At 37.3% G+C, this 12231-nt stretch overlaps 1 protein-coding gene across 10 annotated transcripts in view; it reads right to left on the bottom strand.

Moving 5' to 3' along the window:
• The window catches only part of LOC132395483 (uncharacterized), a 221060-nt gene that overhangs the window by 53448 nt on the left and 155381 nt on the right, over positions 1-12231 (bottom strand). For 4 of the 10 annotated variants that reach the window (XM_059972174.1, XM_059972173.1, XM_059972175.1 and 1 more), the window contains one exon: positions 4737-7020. The exons of the other annotated variants lie outside the window; for them this stretch is intronic. In XM_059972174.1, coding sequence (XP_059828157.1) covers positions 5358-6314 — 957 coding nt within the window. In that variant the 5' untranslated portion in view covers positions 6315-7020 and the 3' untranslated portion in view covers positions 4737-5357. Of the gene's footprint in view, positions 1-4736; positions 7021-12231 lie in introns of those variants that run through there. 10 annotated transcript variants of the gene reach the window in all.

Below are 12231 nucleotides of genomic sequence, written 5' to 3'. Positions count from 1 at the left end.
CCTGGATCCCATGCTTCCTTACTTTCTGAATAAGTCTTGTATGGGGTACCTTATCAAATGCCTTGCTGAAATCCATATACACTATATCTACTGATCTACCTTCATCAATGTCACATCCTCAAAAAATGCAATCGGTCTCATAAGGCATGAGCTACTTTTGATGAAGCCATGTTGACTATTTCTAATCATATTATTTCGTGAAGTTGTTAAGAAGCATGCAGAATTTGCAACTGCTATGAAATCAGCATATGAAAAAAAACTATTCCCACTACTCCAATATCCAGCAAAATTAAAGTTCTTTGTTAAAAAGTCTGGCTTTTATACCTTTGCTGATCCAATCAAAGCATTGAGTTTTATTAATTCTTTACTCGACGCATCCGATGACAAATCTGAAGCTTGAATGATTTATATTGGCCTGATTGTCTTCCTGTGTAAAGAGTGATGAGATTGGAAGATTTGATGGTTACAGAAGTCTTTACCTTAAAATACATTTTTATCTCTGAAAAAGACTGGTTTGGATGGCTTCAATTTTTGAAGACATAGACGGAGAATTGTTGAAGACTGTAATAAGTTTGAGCCATTTAGAATTTTTTTGCAGCATTTAAATGAATTAATCATTTTTTTTGGTATTGTATGCTTTTGTAAAGATTTTTTAAAGTAATTATTTGGATTTCTTTGTGTTTCAAAGATAGACCAGACAATTTAAATATGATGATTGTTTTTCTTCTGTGCAAATATTTCAAGAATTGTTTCAGATGTGTTTTTCTTTCCTTAACTAATGTTATAAATGTTGTAAACTAATGTTTACAAGAAAAGCACTTTCCTTCCAAGATAATCATATTGAGATCCATGATAACTGTAATGAGATTTATGTTCGGTAGAGGGATACAGGGATTCTTTTTTCTCTTTTTTTTATTTAGGTAGGCGGAGTTTGTATCTGTACTGCATCTATGCTTTTCTTGGGGCTTGTGTTGATTGATATTGATTTGTTTCTGGGCTTTGTAGTTTGAGTGGGATTTTTTTTTCTTTTTTATCCCCATTATGGAATCCTGGAGCATACACTAGTTATTTTTATTGTTGTTCATCTCCGCCATTTTTGACTACCTTATCCTGACATGCGTCTAACTATTGTTTTTAGATACAAAGTTCCACGATGATATCTAAACAGCTAAATCTTTTAACTTGGAATGTTCATGGTTGGAATCAACCTATTAACTCTAAGAAAACATTTAAAATTATTAACCGATTCCAGCCTGATATAATCTTTGCTGAAGAGACGCATATCATGTTATGTGATAAAAATTGATTTTTTAAATATTGGAAGGGTCCTCAGTTTCACACAAATTCCCAGAGTAAAACTAAAGGTGTTTCTATTTTTATTGATTCCAATATTCCATTTAATCAGGAGGCTATTATAGCTGACATTAATGGTAAATTTTTGATTGTTAAAGGAATATTTTGTAATAGGAAAATGGTTTCGGTTAATATTTATGGACCAAATGTTGATGATCCTTCATTTTTTAAAACTGTTTTTGCTCTATTACCTGATTTAAATTAATATATGTTATTAATTGGTGGTGATCTTAATACTTCTCTAAATCCATTAATGGATAAGTCATCATCCAAATATCAACTTCCTAATCATTCTGCATCACTTATTAATTCCTTTTTAATTGATTACGGTTTAATTGAGGTCTGGAGACATATGCACCCTCGTGATAGAGAATACTTCATGTACATGATAAATATTTGAGAATCGACTATTTTATAGTTGACCCTTGACTTTTATTCAATGTTCAGTGATGTGAGTATGATGCGATTGCTATTTCTGATCATGCTCCTTTAAACTCAATACTTGAATTGAAAGTTGTTGTTTCTACCAGACCATTTTGGCGTTTTCCAGAACATTTATTACAAAGTTCAGAATTTGTTGAGTTTATCGAAGCTCAGATAAAAGAGTTTTTTCTCTTTAATGAAATAGGAAACATCTCTAAGTTAGTAATTTGGGATACATTAAAAGCTTATCTGCACAGTCAAATTATTTTGTATATAGCTAAGCTGAAGAAACAAACAACATTGGAATGAGATAAAATCTCTAAACAAATTAAAGAATTAGATAACATCAATACAATCTCTCCAAATGTTGTTTCATTTAAAAGAGTAGAATTACAATCACAGTATAATTTATTACTAACATATCCTATTGAAGGATATTTGCCTAAATTGAAAAGTCAATTTTATATCTTTGGGGATAAAATTAAGAGCAGCTAGAGCTAAAAGACAAATCTGAAAGATTCATAAAAATAATGGAAATATAGTAAGTAATTATGAGGACATTAATAATACTTTTCAAGATTTTTACTCTGATCTTTATAGATCTCAATTTCCTGCAGATTCCTCTAAAATGAAGGCTTTTCTACTTAAGATTATATTTCCACAGCTTTCTCTTGAAGATCAACAGATGCTTGATGCTCCAATTACCGAGCATGAAATTCAGAAAGCTATTTTATCAATGCAATCTGGTAAAGCTCCTGGACTTGATGGTTATTCAGTGGGATTTTACAAAAAAATTTGAAAGGTCACTTTCTCCGTATCTTTTGGAAATATTTCATGAATCCTTTGAGAAGGGTAATTTACCTTCTTTTTATGAAGCATCTATTTCCTTAATTCTTAAAAAAGATAAAGATCCTGTTGAATGCTCATCATATAGACCTATTTTGCTATTAAATGTGGACACAAAAGTTCTCTCAAAAATAATGGCTAATTGTTTGGAAAACATTTTAACTAAAATCATTTCTATGGATCAAACAGGCATGTTATTCTTCCTCTAATGTTTGGAGATTGATGAATATTATATATTTTTCATTATCTAAACAACCTCAATGTGTTATCTCTCTCAATGCAGAAAAAGCATTTGATAGAGTTGAGTGGCCATATTTGTTTAAAGTATTAGAAAAATTTGGTTTTGGTAATAATTTTAATAGATGGATTCAAATGATTTATATGAATCCTATTGCCAAGGTTATTACTAATAATTGCAGGTCTTCTTTTTTCTCACTTTCTCATGGCACTAGACAAGGATATCCATTAAGTCCTTTATTATTTAACTTGAATTTGAGCCTTTAGTTATAACATTACATGAAGCTAAAAATATTCATGGTATCTCTATGAATGGAACAATACATAAGATTTCTCTTTATGCAGATGATCTTTTGGTTTTTATTTCAAATCTTGAGGAATCAATTCCTAATCTTTTGGAAACACTTAAAGATTTTGGTAATTTTCAGGATATAAACTTAACTTGAATAAAAGTGAATTGTTTCCATTAAATGTCCCTGTTAGTATATACAATGACATTCCTTTTAGAATTGTTAATACATTTAGATATTTAGGTATTATAATTACTAAACAATATAAAGATCTCTATAAAGCGAATATAGTTCCTTTAATGAAACTCCATGAAACAACTATTTTCTAGATGGAATCCACTTACTCTTTTTTAATAGGTCATATTCATGCAGTGAAAATGATGATTTTACCTAGATTTTTATACATTTTCCAAAATATACCTATCTTTTTAACTAAAATTTTTTCAATCAAATTGACTCTCTTATTTCTTCTTTTATTTGGAACAATAAGAGACCAAGAATTAATAAGTATCATTTACAAAAATCTAAAAAAGATGGTGGACTTGCATTTCCTAATTTAAGACTGTATTATTGGGCTGTGAATATTAGACAATTATGTTTTTGGTTATATTGGCTTGATAAGAACCAAAAACCATTATGGGTTGATTTGGAATTAAAAGCTGTTAAACAATATCATTAATTTCAATTTTAGGAGCTCCATTACCTTTACAGCTCTCTAAAATTACAAATTTAAATCTCTGTCCAGTTATTAAACAATCCCTATGGATTTGGGTTCAGTTTTGTAATTTTTTAAAATTTTAAACAATTCAAGTTATCTATTTTTTTATATCAAAACTTTTCATTTAAACCTTCAACAACTGACCCCAATTTTCTTCAATGGAAAAATAAAGGAATTCATTCTTTTACAGATTTACTTTGTGATGGTTGATTGATGCTTTTTGAGGAGTTAATTAACAAATATTCTCTCGCTCATACACATTTTTTGCAATATTTTTCGGTTAGACATTTTTTACAACAATATTTACCTAAGTTTCCATACTTACAAGAATCTGATTTGTTGGATACCATTTTGAAATTGAATCCCTTAGTGAAAGGTTCCATTAGTATAATTTATAATTTATTTTTGTCACAAAAAGAGAACCTATCACGAAAGATTAATCAAGATCTGGAGAGAGAACTTAATATGACCTTTGTTAATGAAGATTGGCTTCCATTTTTGTGAAAAAGATTAATTCTTCTGTATGTGCCAACCATTGTTTAATTCAATTTAAAATTGTACACCATTATTACTTAACAAAGGAGAGACTATCTAAATATTTCCTAGTATAGATAACTATTGTGAAAGATGTAAAACTGAAGTAGCTACTTTGTCACATATGTTCTGGTCATGTTCTGCATTAAAATCGTTCTGGAAATCTTTATTTTCTACAATCTCTAAAGCTTTGAAAATTAATTTACAACATAGTAGATTGACTGTTGTAACGTTCTCCTTCGCGTGTAACGAAACGCTGAATTAAACGTCGAGATAAACCACAGTCAATAAGAACCAGATCGCAGTAAGATTAACCATTTACTGTTCACTCTTCACATTAACATATGGTGAAAACTGTTGATAAAACAATACAAGATTGATACAGTATTTGTTCCTTCCTTAATATCACATTTCAATTGTAAATACTTGCAAAGGTGACTATAACTACATTACACTAAGGTGCAGTCTACAGGGAGAGTTTACCTGCTCCATTGACTACTTTAAATACACTTCCATGCAAACTATCCGCAACTCTTTAACTAACGAAAGCATAAACATTATCGACCGTCATTACTTCTAACAGGATCGGCATTAACATCTTAGTTCAATATATTGATTATCTATTAACTTATAGCGTTGCTCTCACTGTGATTTCTCATGCCTGCAAAACAACTTCTGCTCAGGTGTGCCTCGTGGTGAGCCCCCACCCTCACGCTAATTTCAAACCGGTACTTTCCCACAAGATGCGGCGAAACCGGATGTGACGTCATCGCATGCCGATATATTTTACATGCAATGAATATACTTTAAACACTTCTAATTATAACTAGAAAATACTATCGAATGAATTACTAAGCAAAAATATTATAAACTAAATAACTGTCGTAAAGACAGCACTCCCCCCGCTTGACCTTCGTAAGGTCACAATGAGCAGAGTACAAAACTTAGTCTCTTAATCAGTCATTGGGTAGAAGTAGAATAACTTCTGTAACTGGCCTTTGGTAAATTTTCACATCGCCTTGGTCGGTAGTCTTCAATTCGATCTTCCTAACATGTCCATCCCCGCTAGGGAATGTAGCAGTGATTCTGGCCGTTGGCCAGCTGTTTCGGGCGATTTGCTTGTCCCTGAGCAGGACTAAGTCTCCAACTTGAAGATTCCTGCGGGGTTCTGTCCACTTTCGTCTCTGTTGCAACAAAGGTAGATATTTTTGTCTCCAGCGAGGCCAGAACTGATTTGCCAGAGCCTGGACTTGTCTCCATTGCTTTGTGTACAAATCCTTGTCTGAGAAGTCTCCTGGTGGAGGAGGTGCTCCTGCCTTCTGCGTAAGGAGCGTTGATGGGGAAAGTATAAAGGGGTTTTCTGGGTCAGAAGACACAGGTAGGAGTGATTGTGCGTTTATAATGGCTGTGACCTCTGCCATTAGGGTGCACAGTACCTCGTGGGCCAATCGGGTGCATTGCTGCATCTCAGGTTTCCTTTTCCGGGTTTTCCGTAAGGACGTGAACCGTTTGACTGCCTGCTCTTTGTTATCTGGTGAGCGCTGGTGTGGTTCTCTGAAAGGCAATGGGGCAACCCCATTATTTGCTTCATCTCTGAAGACCTTGGTGTCTTTGGTTTTTAAAGAAATGGTATCTTGAGCTGATTGTGCAAGTTTGTTTCCGTGCTCGGTTTGAACGAAAACTGACTGACCTAGCGTCTCGTCGGTTACTTTACGCTTGGTAATGTCTTGTTGTGCTTCTTTAGGGTACACCTTAGTGAGGCAGCTCTTGGAACAAGAATGGCTTGACTGAGTTTGACCGCAAACTTCTGTACAGTTCGAGCTGACAATTGTTGTCCTGGAGTGAGCCTCTCCCTCCCCGCCGTCCTGTTGTGGGGGTGAAGGAGCGTTGTCGGTTCTTTCATTCTTGACCATCACGGAGCCGCGAGGGTAAATTTTCTTCCTCGTATGGATGTGATGCAATCGTGACTCTCTGAGGTTCCTCGTAGCTGGGGAAGTTATCGAATACGTATGGAGAGGGGAGACGAGCCTATTTGATATTGTACATAGTCGCTTGTGCGTTCCAGTCTGGTCCTTTCTAAAGTAGATCTTGCTTCGGTCAGATCACGCGACCCTTCAAGTTCTTCTATGTACCCTGCTTCCGCCATGGCAGCTTTTTCTTCTCTTTCTAGCTGCAGCACTTGCAACTCTGTCGATATTTTTGCCATTTCCAACTGGGTTTCGGCTTCTCTGGCGGCCCTTTCGGCTTCTCTGGCGGTCCTTTCGGCTTCTCTGGTGGCCCTTTCAGCTTCTCTGGTGGCCTGTTTCACTTTCAAAACTGCTTCTTGTCTGGCGTAACGCAGTCGCACCTTGGCAGCTTCTGCCTTGGCTCTTGCCTGGGTGGACTTACTTGATGTCGGTTTACTGCCCTTGTCGCTGGGCGCCATCGACTTGATCCCGGATCGAGCTGACATTGCAGCACTTGGAACACCTGATAATGCCGCTTTTTCACTGTAACGTTCTCCTTCGCGTGTAACGAAACGCCGAATTAAACGTCGAGATAAACCACAGTCAATAAGAACCAGATCGCAGTAAGATTAACCATTTACTGTTCACTCTTCACATTAACATATGGTGAAAACTGTTGATAAAACAATACAAGATTGATACAGTATTTGTTCCTTCCTTAATATCACATTTCAATTGTAAATACTTGCAAAGGTGACTATAACTACATTACACTAAGGTGCAGTATACAGGGAGAGTTTACCTGCTCCATTGACTACTTTAAATACACTTCCATGCAAACTATCCGCAACTCTTTAACTAACGAAAGCATAAACATTATCAACCGTCGTTACTTCTAACAGGATCGGCATTAACATCTTAGTTCAATATATTGATTTTCTATTAACTTGCAGCGTTGCTCTCACTGTGATTTCTCATGCCTGCAAAACAACTTCTGCTCAGGTGTGCCTCGTGGTGAGCCCACCCTCGCGCTAATTTCAAACCGGTACTTTCCCACAAGATGCGGTGAAACCGGATGTGACGTCATCGCATGCTGATATATTTTACATGCAATGAATATACTTTAAACACTTCTAATTCTAACTAGAAAATACTATCGAATGAATTACTAAGCAAAAATATTATAAACTAAATAACTGTCATAAAGACAGCACAACTGTTCTATTTGGAATAGTTCCACATCATATTCAGGGTATCTCATTTTCAGATCAACATGTAATCGCATTTGTTACGCTTCTGGGAAGAAGGGCTATCTTATTAAAATGGAAAGATATTTCTTCCCCTACATTAATTAAATGGTTTTCTCAACTGATATTATGTCTTAGTTTGGAAAAAATTAGAAGTCGAACTTTTGATCCTCGATTTGATATTGAGAGAAGATGGGTTTTTTTTGCCAAATATTATCATTTAATTTGAATTAAGTTATATGGCATCCTTTCAATTTTATTTTTTTATAAATATGAAATGGCAGTTGATGATTTTTAAAAATATATTTAGATGATGGTTAAAGGTATTGCTCCAGGAGGTTGATTCCTAATGTTTTTTTTTTGTAGTTAGTGGGTTTTTTCCTAGTTAGATGGGGTTCTATGGGGTTCTTTCTTTTTCTTTCTTTTTCCTATATATAATTTTTTTTCCATTTTTATACTTTAAGATCATACCATTTTTATACTTTAAGATCAGTTTTTTTCTTCAGCTTTATTAATTGTATACATATTAATTTATTGAAGTTTTGTATCATTTTATAGCTGTTGAAGATTATATATCAATAAAAAGATTCTAAAAATGAATATCATATTATGCCTCCCCAAATGTTCATAAATCCTGCATCTCAGGATCTTTTCCATCATCTTACCAACTACTGAAGTAAGACTCACTGGTCTATAATTTCCTGGGCTAACTCTACTCCCTTTCTTGAATAAAGGAACAACACCTTCAACCCTCCAATCCAACAGAACCTCCTCCAACCCCATTGATGATGCAAAGTCCATTGCCAGAGCTTCATCCTCCCTCATCTCCCACAGTAGACTGGGGTACATCTCAGCCAGTCCTGGAGACTTATCTAACTTGATGTTTTCCAAAAGCTCCAGCACATCCTCTTTCTTAATATCGATATGTTCAAGCTTTTCAGTCCGTTGTAAGTCATCCCTACAATTGCCAAGATCCTTTTCTGTAGTGAATACTGAAGTAAAGTATTCATAAAGTATCTCTGCTATCTCCTCCAGTTCCATACATGATTTTCCACTGTCATACCAGATTGGTTCTATTCTGTCATATCTTATCCTCTTGTTCTTCACATACTTGTAGAATGCCTTGGGAATTTCCTTAATCCTGCTCACCACAGTCTTCTCATGGCCCCTTTTGGCTCTCCAAATTTCATTCTTCAACTCCTTCCTGCTAACTTTATAATCTTCTAGATCTCTATCATTACCTAGTTTTTTGAACTTTTCATAAGCTTTTATTTTCTTCTTGACTAGATTGGGTCCTAGTGCCCTTCCTGTGGACAATATCGGTGGCGTGGAGAGAGGAAGGCTTGCAGCTTGGGCAACTGCTGGTCTCCCATACAACCCTGCCCAGGCCTGTGCCCAGGAAACCTTCCAAGGAGCAAATCCATGGTCTCACGAGAGTAACGGATGCCTATACTATATATACTGACTAGATTTTCAACAGCTTTTATATACCACAGATCGTGTACCCTACCATTCTTTGCCTGTCTCATTGGAACATACCTATGCAGAACTCCACACAAATATCCCCTGAATATTTGCCACATTTCTTCCGTACATTTCCCTGAGAATCTCTGTTCCCAATTTATGCTTTCAAGTTTCTGCCTGATAGCTTCATATTTCCCCATACACCAGTTACATGCCTCCCTAACTTGTTTGTTCCTATCCCTCTCCAATGCTATGGTAATATGGTATATATGGAGATAGAATTGTGATCACTATCACGAAAATACTCTCTTACTGAGAGACCTGACATCTGACCAGGTTCATTTCCCTATACCAGATCAAATACAGCCACTCCTCTTATAGGCTTATATACACATGTATCAAGAAACCTTCCTGAACACAGCTAACAAACTCCATCCCATCTAAACAACTTGCTCTAGGAAGATGCCAATCAATATTTGGGAAAGAAAAATCTCCCAGCACAACAACACCTTTCCAGGATCTGTCTCCTTATCTGCTCCTCAATGTCCCTGTTACAATTGTGTCATCTGTAAAAACACCCAGTAGAGTTACTGACCTCTCCCTGTTTCTAACTTCAACCCACAGAGGCTCAGTAGACTCTCCCTCCATGACTTCCTCCTTTTCTGCAGCCATGACACTATCTCTGATCAGCAGTGCCACACCCCCACCTTTTATGCCTCCCTCCCTGTCATTTCTGAAACACCTGAAGCCTGGCCCTCTAAGTAGCCATTCTTGCCCCAGAGCCATCCAAGTCTCTGTAATGGCTACAACATCATAGCTTCAAGTACTGATCCACGCTCTAAGCTCATCAACTTTGTTCCTGATGCTTATTGCATTCAAATAGACACAACTCAAACCATCGGTCTGAGGTCATCCTTTCTCTATCATCTGCCAATCCTCTCTCTTGTACTTTCTCCAAGCTTTCTCTATTTGTGAGCCAGCAGCCTCCGTGTCTTCAGTTCAGTTCCCAGCTCCCAGCATTTTTACTCTAAACTCTCCCCAACAGCCTTAGCAAACCTCGCTGCCAGGATATTGGTCCCCCTCGGATTCAAGTGCAACCCATCTTTTTTGCACAGGTTATGCTTGCCCCAAAATAGGTCCCAATGATCCAGATATCTGAATCCCTGCCTCCTGCTCCAATCCCTCAGCCACACACTTATCCTCCACCTCACTCTATTCCTATACTTACTGTTGCATGGCACAGGCAGTAATCCTGAGATTACTACCTTTGAGGTCCTGCTTCTCAATTTCTTTCCTAACTCCCTGCAGTCTGTTTTCAGAACCTCCTCCCTTTTCCTACCTAAATCGTTAGTACCACTATGTACCACAATCTCTGTCTGTTTACCTTCCCACTTCAGGATATTGTATACACTATCAGAAACATCTTGTACCTTTACAGCTGGGAGGCAAACTACCATCCATGTTCCTTTCCTGCGTCCACAGAATCGCCTGTCTGTGGACCCCCTAACTGTCGAGTCCCCTATCACTACTGCCTTCCTCTTCTCTTCCCTACCCTTCTGAGCCACAGGGCCAGACTCTGTGCCAGAGGCATGGCCACTGTTGCTTCCCCCAGGTAGGCTGTCCCCCCCCCTAACAGTACACAAACAGGAGAACTTATTGTTAAGGGGGCAGCCACAGGGGTACTCTGCAGTATCTGACTCTTGTCCTTCCCTCCCCTGACTGTAACTCACTTAACTATTTCTTGAGGCCCTGGTGTGCCTACTTGCCTATAGCTCCTCTCTATCACCTCCTCACTTTCACTGACCAGATGAAGGTCATTGAACTGCATCTCCAATTCCCTAATACGGTTCCTAAGGAGCTGTAGCTGGACACACCTGACGCGGCTATGGCCTTCCGGAAGGCTGGGGGTCTCCCGGACTTCTCACATCTGACACCCAGTACAGAACACTGGCCTCACAGACATACTTCCTGTTTCTATTCTTCACAGGTAACCTACTCTGTCTACCTCTACTCTGTAGCCCGATCTTCTGATGCCCGCTTTAGAAAGTTGTCTCCTTTTAAACTCTTCACGCTGCTCTAACTCGCTGATATCTACGTGCTTGCGCAGTCGTCTCTCGATCAAACCACTGAACAAAAAACTGTCTCTTTTTAAACTCTTTGTGCCGATCTAACTCGCTGATATCCATGTGCTTGCACAGTCATCCCTTGATAAACCTTAAAAGGTTTGATCTTAGATTAAAAAGTCAGCATAGCACAATAGTTTATACTGTGCTATTATTTAACTGGAAAATAAAATGATCAGTTTAAGAAAACATATGGAAGTAACCCCTAAAGAGGTACACCAGAGAATAAGCTAAAGGAGAATTTCTGAAATTAAAGAAGTAAGATGAACTGAAGAGTGAAAATTCATTTAAAAAAAAATATCAGTTAGGTTTAATGCACTTATGGCAACAAATTCGACAGATTTACCACCCTCTGACTAAAGTAACTTCTCCATATCTCTGTTCTAAATGGACGTCCTTCAATCCTGAAGTCATATTCTCTTGTCCTAGAATCCCCTACTACAGGAAATAATTTTGCCATATCAAGTCTGTTCAGGCCTTTTAACATTCAAAGTGTTTCTATGAGTACCCCCCTCATTCTCCAGAACTCCAGGGAATACAGCCAGGAGCTGCCAGATGTTCCTAGTGTCAATTGAAAATTTCTTCTTTTTGGAACATATCTGTCTTGCACTTCCCTCATTTTTTGCAGAAACTCGAGCCATTGTTGCTCTGCTGTCCTTCCTGCAAATGTCTCTTTCCATTCAACTTCAGCCAGTTCCCCTCTCATGCCATTGTAATTTGCTTTATTTCACTGAAATACCGAAACATTAGATATGTTTTCCCTCTCAAATTTCAATGTGAACTCGATCATATTGTGATCACTGTTCCTTAAGGGATCCTTAGTCTTAAGCTCCTTTATCACCTTAGAAGGTGGAACTTAGGAGGGATAATGGTACCCAATGGTGACTCCTTTGTTTGCATCTTCAGAAACAGCTCTATTTCCACCTTTAATATATTTTTATTTTTCCCTTTCAGGGTTCTTTTGAAGCCCCTGACCTGTGGTTTCATACAGGCTTCGGTCTTTTGTGGGAATGGGACCTGTTCTCTGCGGCCCTGAAAACCTGAGGTATT

The sequence above is a fragment of the Hypanus sabinus genome, chromosome 6 (assembly GCF_030144855.1).
Source record: "Hypanus sabinus isolate sHypSab1 chromosome 6, sHypSab1.hap1, whole genome shotgun sequence".
Lineage (NCBI taxonomy): Eukaryota > Metazoa > Chordata > Chondrichthyes > Myliobatiformes > Dasyatidae > Hypanus > Hypanus sabinus.
The sequence above is the reverse complement of the archived record's forward strand: the minus strand, read 5'-3'. Positions and strand labels throughout refer to the sequence as shown.